Below are 20,849 nucleotides of genomic sequence, written 5' to 3' on the forward strand. Positions count from 1 at the left end.
TGTTTCTGCCAGCTGTGACGAACATTTAGTATATTATTACAATCAGAAAAATGTAACATTGATATGTTTAACTTTTTATTACACACCAGTTAGTTTGGATACCAGTTATAACAAACTTATTTCAATCAGCCCATCCACAATATAGTAACACATCTGGTTGGAAAAATAGGTAACATTTAGTTTGCATGTATGTGCATCCTTTATATTTAGTTTTAAAAATCTGGAAAGTTGTTAATTATATATGAATAAATATTGTACTTTATCTGAGTTTTCACCCAAACATGGAACTGATTACATCCATAATATGAAGTCAAGATCAATTGTTTTCTTCTATATGCTGTAGACTGCTTCAAATAATGTTTCAAAGCTGCATATAACATAATATTCAGATTGATTAAATATTATATTGAGAAAATTTTAAATCAAACAAATATTTCTAAAAATATTGGTTGTCATTATTCTTTTGCAGTTTGATACTATTGAGGAATTTTTTGATGCAAATGGTCGGAAAAAGCTGATATTTTTTTATCAAGCATATTTGCGAGTGAGTACATACATAATACATTTCTTCCAGCTGAGTTAAATTTTAATGACAAGAATGAAATTTCACATTTATCAATTTTCTCAATAGTATTCTACAGGACACTGTAGTAAAGGGATATAACATATGAGAGATTCACTGTACATTTTAGTAATGCAGAATTTTACTCCTTAATCTAAATACTGTGAGATACTGCAATTGTGAACTGCTGTTCAGGACATCTGAATACTACCTGAACGTTCACTTTTTTAACACTGACCACATATGGCAGTTAATGAGGGTTCCAGACACTTTGAGTAAATTATTAGACTTCTTGGATTGCAGGTATTTTGATGTGTCTTTAAATAAGATACTTCTGCTTGTCTTGGTCTACCTTTTTAAAATGAATATATGCATCAGACTGACTGAAGAAACTTATATGTGATACTCTGATAGACCGTACTATAGAATATAAATATTGCTATTGATCTATTGGTTTTAGCTAATACTGTATGTGACAATCAGATTGTCTTTATACACATTTCATCTGTAGATAGAAAAGTGGGATCAGCTGGATTACTTTCAATTGTATGAGAGGATTTCATCTACAATTGAGTACCCTCTTTAATCAGGTGTAAAGACAAAGTTGTTTCTTACATACAATGTTGGCTAAAATCTATACATATATCATGTTTTACAGAATATCATTGAAACAAAATGAAATTACAACACCAGTAATTTATTATTAAAAAAATTGCAAAGAATGCATTATATATGCAAATTGGTTTATTCAGTGTAATCAAAATCCTAAATAATATTGGGTTTCCATGGACAGTGAAAGAGACTAATTGTTTACTAATGAAATCTCAACAAAAGATTTAAACTCGTTCACTCTTTCTCTTCTTTCTGTCCACAAGGATATTATATATAAAACCAGAGGTGTTTACATCTTTCTATTACATAGCATTGTATACAAATCTATAGATATATATTCTATAATATTGAAACAAAATACTGTTCCTGCACCAATAATTTACTAATATTTTTCCTTGAGTTAGAAGTTTTATCTATTATCTATTGAATACATTGGTGTTCGACATGTTTCTCAGAACTTCTATCTCAAGAATGATTTTTATTGTAATACTGGTATTTAGCATTACTAACTCATGCCACTGTATTCACCATTTTTGCTAACATTCTACTCTTCATGTTTATTCTTTATTTCTGAAATAGTCAAAGTCTCAGGATTGGCTTATAAGTATAATTTGGAAAATGTAGAGCTGGCTCATGAAGCCAATCTGGACCACTTGCAGAGCATGTATGGGAATTTGTGGTACTTGGGTTACTGGTGGCTATAAATTTGTGAAATGAATGCTTTACAGAAGCATTCTTTAGTCTTTCAGATGTTTGGGTACCAATGTGGGCCAAACTGATTATGTTGATTTGGGGACAGAAATCTTCAAGAGTTAATCACAAAGTTGAAGCCTTTTAGAGATACTTTTTGGCCATCCTTAAACTTTTTCTTTTTCCAACAGCAGACTTTCCTCAACACATTTTTATCATAGATGCAAACTCTGTCAGGGAAAATATACTGTTGTGAGGAAAAGTAAAAGGTTGAATGTTTGCTTAAGTAAACATCAGCTTCAAAATCATTATCATCATCATCATCATTTAATGTCTACTTACCATGCTGACCTGGGCTGGACAGTGTTTGACATAGAGCTAGTTAGCAGGGAGCTGTCCAGACTCCAACTGTCTGTTGTGACATGGTTTCTACGATTGGATGCTTTTTCTAATGCCAACCACCTAACAGAATGTTTCGGGTGCTTCTTACATGCCACTGGCGTGAGTACATTTACACAGCACCGGCACAGGTGTGTTAATGTAGCACCAGCACAGGTGCTTTTTGAATAGCACTGGTACTTGAAAGGGCAAGCCTATGAGTGTGGAAGACAGCAATTCTACAATTCTCCCTATAAGGTTCAAATCCTCCATTTTTTCCAGTTATGTCTTAGAGGAAGAAGAAAGACATTACTCATTATGTCTTAGAGGAAGAAGACATTAGTCAGATCATTTGACTAATGAACCAAATATCCTTAACAATAAGTTGCACAATGTCTGAATTGGCTGAGCACTGATCTTCTAGTCCATGAGTTCAATTTGCAGACTTTGTATTGTTTGTTTTGGATAAAGAATTTAATAAATGTCATGCAGTTCAGTGCTTGTTGATGTTTTCCACCCTGGACTAACACTACTAACAAAACTGATAGAGTGGAGACTTTAGTACCAGATCAAAGCAGACCAGACCAGACAGTGCCAGGATAACTTGCCTGAGCTTGTGCAGAGAAAGACGTGTGTAGCATTGGCAAGACAGAAAGTCATTAATCAACAATGGCCATATTACATTGTCAATGACAGGTAATGAGCATGTTCAGATTTTTTTTCTTTCAGGTATGATAGCATATTAATGATGTAACCTTATAGAGCTTATAAAAATTTGTGAATATATGCACACATGCACATGCAAATTTCTTAATAAATGAAAAATATCTACTTCATTATTAGGAATATATAAAGACGATAAACTAACAGAATTGTTTATGTTGGATAAAATACTATTGGATAAAATATTTTGTGGTATTTCTTCTGGCTCTTCATATTCTGAGTTCAAATCCCGCTGTAGCCAACATTGCCTTTCATCATCCTGGGGTCAATAAAATACACACCAGTCATGTGCAAAAGTTGATATAATCAACTTCTTTACCAAAAACAAAAAAGATTCTCATCATGTGCCTGTATTAAAAACAACTTTTAGGAATATGTAAAAGATTTGCTAAGGGTAAGCTAATACACTTAGTTTGTGAGTCAAAAGGGAATTTTGATAAACTGAAATGAAATTTATAATGGAAGGAAAAGACATTAGTGACAATGGCATTTTTTCCCCAAAGAAGACAAAGGAGAAAACTTTGAAATTTAAATTGATTAAAAATTAATTGGAGGCATGCAGCAAAGAATTAGTCTAATATTTGGTATCTTTGCATATCATTAAGTCCAATGTCTAGGATGCATCTAGCTATATCTAAAAGAAACACACACACACACACACACACACACACACACACACACACACACACACACACACACACACACACACACACACACACACACACACACACACACACACACACACACACACACACACACACACACACACACACACACATATATATATATAAATGTATGCATGTTTTTACCTGTATGTTTTACATGTGTGCATGTTTGAAGATTAATGCAGGATTGAGGAAAGAATCCATTTTTAAATGTAAAAGTATGAATTCAGATAAAAGAACATATGGAGGAAATATATATTGATTTTCTTCCATATGTCCTTATTTGCATTCCTATATCGTTTATGCTACATAGCACCTTGGGCAAGTATCTTTTATTATAGCCCAGAACCAATCAGTAACTTAGGAATGAATTTGGTTGATGGAAACTACAAGAGATCTATCATATGTGTGTATGTAAGCAAGAGAGAGAGGGAGTGTGCATAACAATTGATATTCTAAGCATATCACTGCTGGAGCAAAAATAATAATGATGTTGGCATTCCTTGCTGACATAAACAGTTGCTCTGTGCTTTGAAGGACATTGGTATAAAAAGTCCTTTACTTAAAAAAAACAGGTATGTAATAAGAGGGACATCTAACCATAAAATCGTTCCTTGCATAACTCTGAAATTAGTTTTGTGGAACTCAGTTCATGGCGATGTAAGAAGAGGAATTGATTGTCACTTTTACATAGACAACTTGATTGCAGACACAGTCCTGAAATGTATCCAGAACCTTCAGGCAGCAATGATGGACTGAGAAGAAGTGTGATAGGTGAAATTTGTTGCTACAGTCTTGGTTGGAACCCATCCATAATAATAATAATCATATAACTCTCTTTTCCAACCTATAGTTGAATGGAAAAAGTAATGTTAAGATGAAGGAATGAGTGACTGTTGAATTATGGTAAAAGTAAGAGATGTTTGCTGGTGTGATATTTTTTTTTTTTGCTTTTTGATCTAAATATTTTTCATATTGTGTTTTTTTATTAACAGCGAGATAGTTTATATAATAAAAATGAGTCTGGCAGCCAACATCAACAGACATGTAAAAAACTGAGTATTTTAACAGGAAGTACAGAGGTGAGATGTTTGATTTTCTTAGAAATTAAACAATGGAAATTAACATATTACACTAGCTAGTTATCTTTTTTATTGCATCTATATTTTTAGAACAGCTTGTGGTTGTATGATTTTGCAAGTTTCAGGTGGCTGCATAAACTGTCTCATGTTTTACAGCTAAATGAATACATGATAGAGTTTATATCACTGGTGGTATGAGTGTGGGTGAGTGATAGACATTATTTTAGTTGTTATTATCATTGGCAAGAGAGTAGCTTAGAAAAGTTCATAAAAGCTTCAAATAGAATGTCTTGCAGGATTCATTTTGGCTCTACTATCTTAAAAATAAAAGAAGATGGAATGGTTATAACTGGAAATTTTTTTAGCATAGACCCTCCCAGAAATGCTTAAACTGGGGTGAAACTGTATTAGAATATAAGATCCATCTTTTGGTAATTTGTGGTCAGCCATTGGACACATTTGCTTGAAAAATTAAAGTTACTGTGTGAGTTATATTCTGTATATATTAAACATTATTTTAAAATTTTCTGTCTAGAACTTTTTCACTGTTCTTCTCCACCTCTCTCATCTTCATACTTGGTTAATTATATCTTTATTATAGCACGTCAATGGCATCTGTTGCTATTTCTTGAAGACTTTCCACAAAGCTGTCACAGATAGTAACATATCTCAGAACGTGTCATTTGGAGTGTTGGATTGCCGGAAAGAGAAAATATTACCAGGAATTGGAGAACACCTGAATAAGATAATTCTTGATTCCTTAAAGTCTCTTGAGGTATACCAAAATCTTTGACTCAAGATCAAAATGTTAAGGCATTATCGAAGACAGAAATTTATTCATTTTTGTAATTTTAAGCTGTGTACTTATCCTTTATAAAAAAAACATCTGGTAACAATTTTTATGCCATTTTAAATCCCACTAAAAAGGAAGACAAATCACTTTTTACCTCTTTGCACACTGATTAATAATTTCACCAAAAAAATCTTTGAATTAGCCAATTTATTTTAATGTTTTATTTTAATGCATCATGATGTTGTTGAATTAGTTTATTTTTTTATTGATGTTTTTAAACACCACAGTGTGTTTATTCTTAATTGTATCTATTTCTGCTAAATTAACATCAGCAAAATATTGATATATTGTTCAATAAAAAAAAATGTCAGTGAAATATTGGAGTTGGATCAATTAACCATATATTTACAAAACAAAAAGAGTGTAGTCGTAACTAAGGTGTGGTAGAAACATGATGGTCAGTTCTCGGCATACAGAGCTAATAATCCTGTTTCAATTCCCAGTTGAAATTATTTCACTTATAAGCAAATTAATTATTAAAAAAAGTTACAGGCGTAACATTTTCTATTTCTTATTCTATTTATAATAAAGAGATTTATAGTATGTTAAAAAAACAAGCTGAATAAAGAAGGAACTTTTCAGTATCAAAAGCATTATCTGATGGAAGCAAGAGAGAGATAAAGTGATGTCTATATGGATGTTTAGTTAAAAATATAATTTACAGCAATTGAAGAAATAGTGAAAATCGAACACATATACACAAGGTATGTGTGTTGTTAGTTTGTGGGTCAGCTGTGGTCTTTAGGCATAAGAGAATATATTTTCTATGTGCCTGGTGTAAAAACCATCTGAAAGTAAGTCATAGTCAAGTGAAACAACTCATATAGGTCCCTTTTCGGAACAACAAACATTAATGTTTCATCATTGTTGTAATCTATCAATGTTGCATACCAAACAAGGTCTGCTGCAAGCCACATTGCCGACTATGACTATGTTAAATGGTTTAAACACTATCTGCTGGCATGGCCCAATGTTTTATGTCATGAAAAAAATTCAAATATGAATTTGACACAGTTTAAGGTATATAAACAAAATTGAACCCACATTCTTCGTGTATGTGTGTTCAATTTTGTTTATCTACCTGGAGCTGCTTCTAATTTATATTTGAAGAAATAGTGTTGTAGTTATAATGGTAAAGGAGGGATGGGTGTTGCAAAGATGAGTTACTGGAAAGGCTTGAGATGTAGAGGTTGGGTGTAAGGACATTGATATTAATGGTATGCTTTTATGACCTCAGTTTAACTGAAATAGGTCTTCTCAAGCACGATCTCAGTCCTTTGTCATCTCCACTGTGGGGCTCAACAGTTTGAGATTTGTCTTCACTACTTGACCCCCACATCTTCCTGGATCTCCCTCTTCCATGAGTTCCATCCACATCCACATGCCTCACATGACATTACCAGTGCAAGCTTCTCTCTTGCATACAACATGTGATAGCTCTTATTCCTTGATTTTTTTCTCTACATTTTGTCTTAAATGCACACTGACGTTATATTACAATATTTGATAATTATAATAATGATAGTAGTATTGATTCTGCTGCTGCTGCTGCTGCTGATGATGATGATAACGACGACGATGGTGGTGGTGGTGATAGTAGTTGTGGTAGTGGTGATGAGGATGATAAACTTCTATCAGTAATGGTTTATTTGCTTTGTAGTCTTGGGGATCCCTCTCAAATGGAAATGGACCAGAAACCAAAGTAGGAGAGTTTTTAGAACAACTTGAACGATTTTCTGGAAGTGTGAACAGTTCCATAAATGTTTTGGAAGGACAGCTGGCTTTAGTAGAAAATGGATATGGTCAGTTGATAAGTGGCTTGGACTGCCCTCAAGACTACCAAGCTGCAGGTATATTTGGCTATTGCTTTTGCTATACAATTATGTGGTGATGGTGAGAAGTTCATTTTGCTATCACAGAATTTTGGGTTCAGTCCCACTGCAGTACATTTTGGGCATGTTTCTTTTGTAGTCTCAGATTTTCCTGTTTTGTGAGCGGAATTGATAAGTAGAAACTGTGCAGAAGCCTGTTCTGTGTATGTGTGTGTATGCATATGTGTGTGTGTGTGTGTGTGTATGTGTACATATATATATGTATATATACTGTTATTATTATTATTTAAAACAGTTTGATTCAGTTCCGTGTTACAACTTCCAGTTTTGTGGGCCCCTAACAGAAGCCCAACTCTTTCAGGCTTCTGTTTTAAATTATACATGTAACTCCTACTAAATGTATTGAATGTCCTTTTCTTTCATTTTTCCACTCACTAGTATATATATATATATATATATATATATATATATATATATATATACTGAGTAAATAATCCCGTTTTTGTCAGCAATTTAGATCAGAGTTTTGGCTGTTATTTCCAGCAGGTAGACATACCTGGTATGTCCTTTGATATATATATACAAATGATCAGAAAATGGAGAAAACCTCAGATTAACAAGCACATCAATTGGACTACATTTATAGCTCATTTTTTAATACAAAGCATGACATAACAAATAGGTGGTGTAACATATCTACATCACCAAGTGATACTAAAGAACATCTCACCATACACTACACTTTGAATTCGATTACAATGAATTTGGAGTTGTTGGTTAAATGACACCAAAATACTTATATTTATGTTTATGTATTTGTTATGCAAGATTCTTGATGTGAAATTGTGTGTTGAAATGGATATTGTTGTAGTGCATATGTTTAATTGGCAAAATATGACCATCCCCAATTATAACAATATTTATATTTAGTTTCTTTTGTTTGTTTGTTTTTTTTTCTAATTTACAAGGTTACTAGTAACTATGTGTTTAATTATTTTTTTAAATACTAAGACCTTAGATAACACACATTAAATAAATAACAGCTACTAAACCATTTTACTTTTGGTTGGCCATCTGATCTAGAAAACTTCTAACCCTTTATGTAATCATAACAAAATAAGTGTCTTTAATCACTTCTGTAGGCCCAGACACTTAAAAATAAATTTGAAGAGAAAAATGAATACAAGGTTGTTGAACATCAATTGAGACTAGAATCTCTGTTCACTGTAACCATTATGAAAACCTTCAGATTTAGCAAAGAACTATAGATTGAATCATAAACTGGATTTAAATTAATGTACTCAAGAACATCCGTTCAGTGCTTAAATAACATTAAACTGTAATAGCAAACAGCTTAATAATCTAACTAACATAATTGCTTAATAAACTAACCAGCAACTAATAATCAATTCATTTTGTTTCCCTTCTGTTTTTTTTTTGTTTTTTGTTTTTATTAAACTTTACTAGCTGGCAATTCTGAGTCTGTTGATAAGTTTGAAGAGCTTTTGGGTATCTGGGCAAACCAAATTGAACAAGTATTAGCTGAAAGTGAACAAATGAGACGAGAAGCTGATGACATAGGACCAACTGCTGAGCTTATTCACTGGAAGAATAGGATGTCAAAATTCAACAAGTAATCAAACTTAAATTTCCTTTTATTTATCAATATGTCCATTTTTTTTTTTTTTTTTACCTTACTGAAATGATTCTCTTAACTGCAAACTAAATATAGCATCTTATTAGAGTTGAACTTCTCTTTGATGAAGCTGTAAATTCAACTTTCCTAGACTATTGCTATAAAAGACATAGAGTTGATGCTACAGTTATATTTTTTGGAGCAACCGTCAACTACTTTGCATTCAATAAAATTGTAAGTCAATCAGCAACATCTTTTGGCCAATGGTTTGCTTTTATGTTCCCTTACCATTTTTCTCTTCTAGTATTAATACTGCAATAACATTTTGCTCATATGAAATTACAGACATGTCTTTTTTGTTTTTATACTTCTACCATCTTTTTTACTCTGTATTTCCCACTGCAATACCTTACAACAGCATGTTAAATTATAAACACTAGTGTTTCAATTACCGATCACATTTATGAAATATGTTCTACTTCTTATGTTTTCTCTTTAGTCTTTTGGAACAGATTAAAAGCAAGAAAGTGAAAACTGTGGTTGGTGTTTTACAAGCAGCAAAGTCTAAAAGTTTGAAAAGATGGAAAGAACTGGTAGGTATCATCATCATCATCATCATCGTTTAACGTCTGCTTTCCATGCTAGCATGGGTTGGACGATTTGATTGAGGACTGGTGAACCAGATGGCTACACCAGGCTCCAATCTGATTTGGCAGTGTTTCTACAGCTGGATGCTCTTCCTAATGCCAACCACTCCAAGTGAAATTTAAGAAAAATATATTAGTTAACATTCAGTTTAGAAAGCTAATGTTTGATGAATACATTGAAGATATACATGGATTCAGGAAGAAGAAAAAGTTTTCTTTCTTGCTGAAGAAGGACTTTGTCTGAAATGTTGAAAAATCAAACTTTACATATTAATAATAAACACAATTTTTACTGATACAGACCACCATTAGCCACAATTTTTTGGACAAATTTTCCTATAGCTAAAATATCTTCAGCAAAATTTCTCTACAGCTGGGTTTCCACAAACCTTTGGTGCATTATATTTTGGATGATGAAAAATTAAGTAATTTATTTTATAAGTCATATTTCTTTGACATAAATAAAGGTATTTAAAACAAATAAAAATGTCTCTCAAAGTACAAGGCTTGCTTAATGAAACAGTTCATTTTTAAGATAAAGTTCATTTTCTTGAGAGATTTTGTCGTACGGGATTACTAAGACATTTTCTTGTCATTAATTATTCCAGGATGGCCGTATTACTGATGCAGCAAATGAAGCAAAAGATAATGTGAAATACCTGTATACTCTGGAGAAATTCTTTGGATCTTTAATCAAGTGTAATCCGGTAAATTTGAAAAATTTGAAAGCTGTTTATTGAAGAAATATTTTTTTTTTGTTTCTGTGTGGTGCATGAAAAGAGTGTATAATATATAGCTTAGGTTCACTCAGCTGGCAAAAATGAATAGGGCCTGTATTTCAAAGGACCATCCTTGTCACATCCCTGTGTCATACTGAATCTCCTTCAGAACTACATTAAAGGTATACATGTCTGTGGAGTGCTCAACCGCTTGCGCATTAATTCCATGAGCAAGGTATTCCATTGACTGGATCAACTGCAACCTTTGTCATCATAATCAAGAGAGTACCAGGTATATATCTTCTTAAGTAGGCAGTATCTCCTTAAGTGAGTACTGCATTTCCTTGGGACAATGTGACTGCTGAAGTGAACTGCTGTTGTTTAACCCCAAGTCAGTTCTGACTGAGTAGATCAATGATCAAAGAATTTTGAAACATGATTGTAAAATCTTTTTATCAGGTATTAAGACAATACTATGCAATGTGTCCCTCCTTTTTCAAAAGTTTAGAGTGTAGTGAAAGTGATTTGGCTGCTATTTTAACAGGTTGCTCAGCACTGTGCTGAGGCAATCTCATAATCCATGAAATAAGGTGTCATTAGTGAAGGCATTCTTAAGTATATCTGGTTTTGTTATTACTTTATACTTCAGAATTCCCAACATTGTTACTTTTAATAATGTTTTATGATCTGGTTTCCAAGGCAATGCTATAGTGTAGAAATCACTGAAGACAAGATATAGAACCCTGAGAATGGAAATTGAATACATTTTGACATTGGGTAGAGACCCCCTTCGGTCAAGAACGACCATGAGATTGCACCTAGAAGGTTCCTCTCCAAGGCACAAGCTCAGCCAAGGTTGTTTATAGAAGGTCAGCAGTTGCCCATGCATACCAGCCTCCCCTCTCCATGCTACCTATATTATCCAAGGGAAAGGCAAAGGCTGATACAGCTTGGCACCAATAACACTGCAACTCATTTCTACAGCTGAGTGAACTGGAGCAATGTGAAATAAAGTGTCTTGCTCAAGAACATAACTTAGAATCCAGTCTGGGAATTGAACTCACTACTCATGATTGGGAGTCCAACACTCTAACCACTGAGCCATGCGCCTTTAGCGTAGTAAAGTATATTTGACGTAGTACATTTGGTGCATTGTACCTGTAGTAACACTATGAACATAACATCAGGAGGTACTAAATTTTGCCATTGAAACATTTTCTTCTCATTCACAGGTAACAATTGTGGAACACATCCCCAGCCTCATTAATGCTGTTCGCATGATCTACTGTATTTCCCAGTATTATAATACTTCAGAGCGCATGACATCTCTATTTGTGAAAATAACCAATCAGATGATAGCAACATGTAAGGTGTACCTTTTGGGTGATGTCAGCAGAATATGGGACCACAAAAGGTAAATATCATCAACATCATCACCACCACCGCCGCTGCCATCATTAAGAACGTCTGGTGAAGTATCTCTTATATTATATTCTGAGTTCAAATTCTGCCAGGGTCAACGTTTTCTTTCATTCTTCTGAGTCAATAAAATAAAGTACCCCCCTCCCCAAAATTTGTGCCAGCATTGAAAATCGTTATTATAACTATAAATTTGTTATAATTCTACAATTCACAAAATATTTAAACAATTTTTTAATACAATTCCTAATAATATTTGATTATAAAAATATAACCTGATTTTTTGAATGGCTAGGAGGGTCTATACTAGTAAAACTGGAATCAAAGGGGTCCACAAATAAAAAAATAGATGAGAAGCACTGCTTTAGAGGATGATAAAATAAGTAACAGTTAAATATTTAAATGAATTTCTTTATTTCATTTTTGCCACAAGTGCATTTATTTATCAAAAGTCTACCCAGAAGGTGATGGAATATTGTTCTTTTCATTAATGAAGAGCTTCAGAATATTTAAACATCTACGCAAGTTACTAGGTTAAAAGAAAAGAAGGTTTGTCCTTAGGCACTTTGTAGTGTTCAAATATTTTTGCAAGCATAATTTTGGCTTAGTTTGTTAGTGGTTTGATATGGCAACCTATGTAACAATGGGAAGAAGTGCTAACTACAACGGTAGCAGAATTAATGAACCCTCACTTAATTTTTACAAAATACATATCCAAGGTAAACACAAACTATTGTTAATTTGTAAGACACATCAAAACATCAAATAAGTACCTGCAGTATTTGTTTTGGCAGTTTGCTTTCTGAGCTGAAAACTGTGGCCTATTTGGCTGATAGACTTACTCCATTGCCAGGTTTAAAACCTCTGCTTTGTCTTAAACTAGGTTGTCCGGAAAGTTCTGAGCAGTTTTAAGCGAAATCTTTCAATACTTCATTGAACACACCTGAAATATAACACATGGATGAATGTGGCTGCATCATCTTTGATTTTAATTTGTTCAAAGTTAAAGCACATCTGACAGAATCGAATTCCAAATCCAAATATTTATTTTCATCCTCATTTGGTTTTCTTTTCAGAGAAGTTTTGATCCCAATGTTGAGGAATTGTATACATTTGAATGAAAAATACCAAGAACACTTCCAGAAGACCAAGCAGCGCTTGCAAGCCAATCCAGCTGAAAAACAATTTGAATTCAGGTATAAAATATGCATAAAATATTTAATTTATTAAATATTTTAGAATAACATTGAATGGAAAACTAAGAAGAAAGATAACTGTAACTTTGGCTATGTTTCCTCTTCTGAGAATGGGCCTTTAAATATACTCATGCATTAGAGTGCCAACTCTAAGACAAAGTGTTTATTAATGATTGTACAATGACAAAAGATCAATTCTTATTTTAGTAACACATCAAATAATGGTGCATGATGACCCTCACATATATGGAATATCTATCCAATGTCTCTGCCCAATATTGTTGGATGGCAGAGTCTTCAGGCATCTCTTTCATCTGTTTTCAGAAGTAATTGTCTTTAGATTTTCAAACATGACCAACTGAGTCTATAGATATTATCTAACCATCTTGTTCTCGGTCTGCCTCTAGGTTCTCTACTGGTTGCTCACCTTGAAGAATCCATCTTGCCCTTCTTTCCTGTGATATTCTAATCCAGTCCATAGTACCAGGGCTGTGACCTCTTAATGCAGAAAAGTAGTGACTCAGTCTGGAGAGACTCCCTGATCACTGAACTACACACTCCCTTGAGTAACATTACCCCCAGAAATCCTTCAGAAGAACTTCATTTTGGCCACTTGTATTCACAGTTACATTCTTTTGGTCATTTCATAATATTTATGATCATAGGTGAGAATAAGTACACAAACCAAACTGGAATGGATGCAAGCATGGGCATAAGGTTAAGAAGTCTGTTTTGCAACTAAATGATTCCAAGTTTGATTCTGCAACACTGCACCTTGAAGAAATAATAATAAATCATTTATTGGAGTTGAGATTTTGAGTGTTCATGAATAGCTAATGTGGAGTGAAAACGTCTTATTATTGCATGAAATTGTAACATGATCACTAACTTCTTAGTCATGATTAGCACAGGCAAAAGTGGTCAACTGTGTAAATATTTAATTTCATATATATATATTTTGTCCAATATAAAATTTCTGTGCAATTTGCTTCTTATATTTTTCACTACAATTCACCAACTAAAAAAAAAAAAATTTATGGAACATACACTCACACACACCTGTGTGTGTGTGTCTGTACTATTCTCTGTTCTATAGTTAATCTAATCTAGTTAATGTCATGTTTTGTTATTCAGTGAAAACTACATATTTGGCAAATTTGATGCATTTTGCAAACGTCTTGAACGTGTCAATGAAATGGTTAATATAATGACAGCATTTTCAGTGCTTCAAGACATTAAGATAGAAGGCATTGATACCATTGTGGTCAAGTACAAAACCATTGTGGAATCCGTGAAAAAGAAGAATTATGACATTTTGGATCACAGAAAAACAGAGGTTAGAATTATAACATTTATGATCAAATTATTTTATTATTATTATTATTATTTCATTAGTTCCATAAGTTTAAAAATTGCTTTTAAGTACATTGCTGTACTTGAATGTCTATATCGTCGTCATTTCAGTATTTACTTCTCAATACTTACATGGCACAGATGAGAATATGTTGGGTAGAGTTTTCCATGGCAGGATGCCCTTCCTATCAGCCTCCTCTCTACCATTTCTGTTTTCATATGAGGTAATGATCTCCCAGTCTGTCAAGCACCAAACTGAAGAACTGGAAACAAACAACACCAAAACAAGCCTTTTGTCTTCAAAGATATCATAACATGACAACTCATGCTGTTAAGCCGGGTCATACTTTTGCTGTGGGCTGCAAATGCAAATGAATGACACTATTAGTGAAGCCATTGCTTTCAGTAAATAAGTGAAATACATGTATAGACACAAGAGAAATATAAAATCCCTTACACAAATATACACACATACATATCAGCAATGGGCTTCTTTCAGTTTTCATCTAAAACATTAACAGTTTTACACAAATATATACACAGTAAAGCAAAGCTGCATGATTAACTTGGTAATCTAGGGGTTTATACCCAGTAGCATTTGTACATGTTCACATACAAACATAGACTAAAAGAGGATGAGGTAGGATTTGCACTCTGACTTCATAAAACTCCCACCAGCAGTGACGACCCAAACAGACCTATGAGGTCGGAGAGTTGTTGCCTGAGTGGTGCAAAGCTGTCATCTGTCAGAAGGAGGGAATTACCAGCAAATAGTGGATGCATCAACATGATGTTACAGTACATGCTCCCATACTACTACTACAGCTGCTGATATAGAAATTAGAACTCAGAAAATAAGCTTTTGGTTCAATGCATAAAATGCAAATGTAAATCGAGCAGTTAGAAAAAAGAAAACTGTAAACAGTGAACTCATTGTGAACAAAAATTCAAAGATATTGAATTTATGTTCACAACTAATTTGTTCATGCTTCCCATTCTTGACTTTATCAAATGTGGAATTTGCTAGCTGATTCAATCTGTGGACCTATCTGTGGATTCTGGTAATTCCTTAGATTTAATCTTGATTGGCAAATGGAATCCAGATTCATGCAAAAATGTCATTGCAAATGGAATGAAGACACAGTTCTTGGTCATAATCGCTTTTTCAGGGGAAACAAAATTCTTGGTGTGTTTTAGACAATTTTTAAACTCTCCCCACAACCTATCTTGCCAACATATCCTCCCCACCCACGACCACCACCAGTTACATGCCCTTCCCCTCTCCTTTGCATACTTCTCCCCTCTTTATGCCCTCACATATCTTTTCTACAACCAACCCCTGTCACTCCAGTTTCTCTCACTATCATTTGTGACAGTCACCTCTTCCCACATCTCTTAACATCTTCCCTCTCACTGTTATGTAACATCCACTTCTATCCCCTCTGTACTACTTATAGTTACCTCCCCCCACCACAACTGTACTTTGTGGGTATGTCTTGATAGATCTCTACCACCATCTGTTTCTCTCTCTTTCACTTTGTCTGTCTTTTTATCTTCCTCTCTAACTCTATCTCTCTTTCCTCTCCTTTCTTTTCCTGCTAGGGTAGCCAAGTATTTCCTCTATAGTAAAACACCTATCCCTCGGTTATACTTTAACCTTTCGACTACCACTCCCTCAATAACATTCCCTCTCCCAACCAAGTGGATCTTTGTCATGCAAGTATTCGGTGATTCCACTGGGGCTGGGGCTGCATAAAAAGCACGCAGTACACTCTATAAAGCAGTTGGCATTAGGAAAGGCATCCAGCTGTAGAAACCATGCCAGAACAGATAAAGGGAGCCTGGTGCAGCTCTACGGTTTGCCAAATCCTTTCAAACCATCCTACCTATGAAAGCATGGAAAACAGACATTAATTGACGGCGGCGGCGGCGGCGATGTTTCATAAAATAAAGTTATTTTTAAGAATTAGACCAGTGTGGTAAGAAGCTTGCTTCCTAACCACACAGTTCTGCAATCAGTCACACTCTGTGGAACCTTGGGCAAGTGTCTCTTTCTATAGCCTCAGACTGACCAAAGCCTTGAGAGCAGATTTGGGAAACAGAAACTGAAAGAATCCCCTTGTATGTGTGTGTGTGTTAATGTCTGTGTTTATCCCCCAACACCATTGAACAACCAATTTTGGTTTGCTTACATTCCCATAACTAAACAGTTCGACAAAAGAAACTGATAGAATAAATACCAGGCTTTAAAAAAATTAAGTCATGGGATAGATTCATTCAACAAAAAGTTCTTCATGGCAGTGCCCCAGCATGGCTACAGTATAAGATAAAAGAATAATTTAATTCTGTAAAATGATTTTAATAAAGTATATACTTCTCACTGTTGTTGCATCTCTGATAGAAGTGCAAATTGCATCCCAAGAAGAGATCCCTTTTAATATGTTATATCTTAACTTATTTATAATTTTGTTTTTCAGTTTTTTTTGTTTTTAATTCTAAATAGTTACCATATTAATTAATTGTGTTCCTAGGGTGAGAACATAACTCTTAGCTTGCTTTCCTACATTGTTGAAAATTAAACATTAACATCATCAACATGTGTTATGAGCACACAACAGTTTTAATGGAGGAGTCAATTGCTTATGTATTTGTGTAGATGCCCCTCTTCAACACACTTCCTATGATACTGTCAGTTTTTATCAACTTTTACATTAGGTTTTGTGTATTTGCATAAAATCACTGCTCAGAGGCTGTATGCATAAACATATTTGCAATTTGATTTTGGTTTACACATTTTAAAAAGAATTAGACCATGTCCATAGGTGGAGGCGTAACTGTGTGGTAAGAAACTTGCTTCCTAACCACATGGTTTTCTGCGTTCAGTACCTCTGTGTGGCATCTTGGGTAAGTGTCTTCTACTATAGCCTTGGGCTGACCAAAGCCTTTTGAGTTTGATTTGGTAGATGGAAACTGAAAGAAGACCATCGGATACATAAATGTATATATCTATGTGTGTGTCTTTGTATCGCTGTTGCCCCCCCCCCCCCCGTACCACTTGACAACTGGTGTTGGTATGTTTATGTCCCTGTAACTTAGTGGTTTGGCAAAAGAAACTGATAGAATAAGTACCAGACTTTAAGCAAAAAAATAAGTCCTGGGTTGATTTGTTCAGCTAAAACCCTGTCCCGTAGCCAAATGACAGAAACAAGTAAAAAATAAAAGATACAAGATCATTCACACACGCACGCACGCACGCACACACGCACACACACACACACACACACACTCACACACACACACTCACTACTTGTGACAAGCACTCATATTGTTTAGTATTTCTTGCCAGCAAAACTGTGCTACAAAGAATAGAATTTGAGACGCCACTCAATAATCAGAATAGCTTTTGGTCTCACCACACTATTTGAGAATTTAATGGTTGCCAGGTAAGGTTTTACTGAGTAAGAATCTTGAAGAGTGAAATGGGTGAGAGGGAGAGGAAAGAGGGAGAGATGGGTTGGAAAAGAGTAGCATTGGAGGAAAATAAACAAAAGTGGAGAGGGCTAAGAGAAGCAAAAGATATAGAGAAAGAAAGTAACAAAAGAGCAAGAAAAAGGAGGAGAAGAGGAAAGAATGATTTAGAGAAAAGCATTCATTTATAAAGAGAGAAAACAGGAAAGCAAAAGATAGATAAATGGATATTTATACCTGTCCGTCTGTCTGCCTGTCTGTCTGTCCGTCTGCTTGCTGTCCGTCAGTCTGTCTGCATGTATGTCTGTCTTTCCATATGTATGTATGTATGTCTGTCTTTCCATATGTATGTATGTATGTCTCTATGTCTGTCTGTGTGTCTGTCACTGTCGGTCTTTATACTTGTCTGTGTCTCTATATCTGTCTGTACACCTGTCTGTTTGTCTCTCTCTCTCACTATGTCTGTCTATCTGTCTGCATGTATGTCTATCTGTATAGCTGTCTGTATGCTTGTCTGTCTGTCCGTATGTATGGATGGATGGATGTTAGTTCTGCTGGTTAGAGACGTAAGAGTTGAACTCAGCCAATACCTCAAAGTACTATTTCAAACTGTTAAATGTTTGGTATGCCGACAAATAACTCTGTGTTCATGTGTATATCAAGATTTTGTTTTTTGTACTACTAAATCTTAAAATTCTGTAACTAGGTAGCAAAAGTGAGAGAATCGTCAACCTAATAGGCTAAGGATTAAGAGGAATTCTTATCTCATCGAGGAGTGGTTTGATAAACATACTTAACTCTAAATGATCATATTTATGTTTATAAAATAAGTATTTGAGCCACTTGCAGATTAGTAAGAACTCTCTGATTGATTACCTGACAGTTTGTTGATAATTATGGGTTCAAATCCCCTCAAGTAATGTTGTCAGAAAAATGTTCAGAAAGGGTGATTTTTTTTTTTTTTTATGGTAATAGCAGTTTCAAATTTTGACTCAAGGCCAGCAATTTTGGAGGATGGGATTAAGTCAATTACATCGACCCAAGTACTCAACTCGTACTTATTCTATTGACCCCAGAAGGAGGAAAGGCAAAGCTAACTTTGGCAAAGTTTGAAATAAGAATGTGTAAAGATGTACAAAATACTGCTAAGCATTTTGCCCGGAGTGATAGCAGCTCTGGCAGTTCACCAAATAATAATTCTGACTTCAGCACAAGGCCAGCAGTTTGGAAGAGAGAACATAAATTGGTTACATCAACACTAGCACTTGAGTGGTACTTTATTTCATTAGTCCCCAAAGGGATAAAGACAAAGTTAACTTTGATGGGATTTGAAAGAAAGGGCTGGAAGTGCTGCTAAGCATTTTGTCCAATGTGCTAACAATTCTGCCTGTACATTTCCTTAATGAAAACAATCACCAGTATTGAGTTCTAATGTCAGGTTATTAGCATTGCAATGCCTAAGCAAAATATTATATATAATCATCATCATCATCATCATCATCATTTAGCATCTGCTTTCCATGTTGGCATGGGTTAAATGGTTTGACTGAAAGTGGTAAGCTTGAGAGCTACACCAGGTTCCAATCTGGTTACTATGACTGGATACCCTTCTTAATACCAACCACTCCAAGAGTGTAATAGATGTTTTTTTACATGCTGCCAGCAACAGGTGTCGGTTACGTGGCACTGGCATTGGTAACGCTTTCACTTGGCTTGACGAGCCTTCTCAAGCATGGCATATTGCCAAAGGTCTCAGTCACTTATAAACTCCATGATGCCCAATGTTCGAAGATCATGCTTTTTCCTGGGTCTACCTCTTCCACACACACACATGCACACACACACACACACACACACACATACACACATATACACACACACATATACGCACAAACATCATACATATATCATATATGCACATCTATTTGTACAGGAATAAAAAGAAGTATAATAAACTCAATAACTAGAACAAGATGTAGTGAAAGGGAATAGAATATGTAAAATTATTGGTTAGATTGTGCTGGGGCATTATACAACTCTGTTCACTAAACCATTTCTCAAACTGTATGCAAATGTAATCAAATACACCAGTTAGAACTTTTTGTGACATTTGCTGTTGTAAATCACAGCACTTCTAAGGACAACCTCTTAAGCTTGGTATAGTGTCTTAGTTATAATCTTACTAATAATCTATCTTTTGTATGTTGTTTATATTTTAAATATAGCTGTTTTTGATTTATTATAACTTCTTCAGAAAGATCGTGGCACCATTTTTTCTCTCAACTGTTTGTTTCATTCATGAAAAATGGCAAATCATAGTTATCTTAGTTTATTTCATGGTTTACTGATGAATTAGAAATTAGTCAAATTTTGGTCTCACCACACTATTTGAGAATTTAATGGTTGCCGGGTAAGGTTTTACTGAGTAAGAATCTTGAAGAGTGAAATGGGTGAGAGGGAGACGAAAGAGGGAGAGAAGGGTTGGAAAAGAGTGGCAAAACACTTTTTTTCAAGTTATTCAATGTGGCACATTATAGATTCTTACCCTGTATATTTGTACTCTTAGGCTAAATATTCTATTTTCTACTCTGCTGGAATTAATACATCCAACTGAAAACAATGTCGCATTTTCCTATTTTACATATAAGTGGTTAGCCTCAGAAATTAAAAATATTAACCATAATATACACAAATAAATATTTTTGCAAAGCCAGTTTCATTGGATGCAAAATAGTTTTCAAAATGTCATATACAGAAGGAAATGAAAATTGCAAACAAACTGGAAAATTCATCTTCCATGTTTAAGATAGGAAAAACATTGAAGATACAAAAGTTGTGATGTTTATTATATTGCAGTTTATTCTATCGTTTATTAGTTTATTCCATCTTTTTGCTAATATTTTGTGTGGTTCTTATTGGTATTTATTAAAGGGTAGTTATCTTTCATGAGAGACAAGAATCTATAATGCAAGATCTTGAATTCTCTTTCAGTTTAGCTTTCTGCACTCTGAGAT

The 20,849-nt window shown here is 34.3% G+C and overlaps 1 protein-coding gene across 1 annotated transcript in view; it reads left to right on the forward strand.

Moving 5' to 3' along the window:
* LOC106877714 (dynein axonemal heavy chain 5) overlaps window positions 1–20,849 on the forward strand; it is a 435,668-nt gene that overhangs the window by 56,065 nt on the left and 358,754 nt on the right. The window contains exons 8-17 of the mRNA XM_089358248.1: window positions 470–544; window positions 4,626–4,712; window positions 5,314–5,487; window positions 7,226–7,415; window positions 8,865–9,030; window positions 9,533–9,626; window positions 10,289–10,387; window positions 11,632–11,813; window positions 12,895–13,014; window positions 14,149–14,350. Coding sequence (XP_089214374.1) covers window positions 470–544; window positions 4,626–4,712; window positions 5,314–5,487; window positions 7,226–7,415; window positions 8,865–9,030; window positions 9,533–9,626; window positions 10,289–10,387; window positions 11,632–11,813; window positions 12,895–13,014; window positions 14,149–14,350 — 1,389 coding nt within the window. The remainder of the gene's footprint in view (window positions 1–469; window positions 545–4,625; window positions 4,713–5,313; window positions 5,488–7,225; window positions 7,416–8,864; window positions 9,031–9,532; window positions 9,627–10,288; window positions 10,388–11,631; window positions 11,814–12,894; window positions 13,015–14,148; window positions 14,351–20,849) is intronic.

The sequence above is a fragment of the Octopus bimaculoides genome, chromosome 10 (assembly GCF_046866305.1).
Source record: "Octopus bimaculoides isolate indiv1 chromosome 10, ASM4686630v1, whole genome shotgun sequence".
In the NCBI taxonomy this organism is placed as follows: Eukaryota; Metazoa; Mollusca; class Cephalopoda; order Octopoda; family Octopodidae; genus Octopus; species Octopus bimaculoides.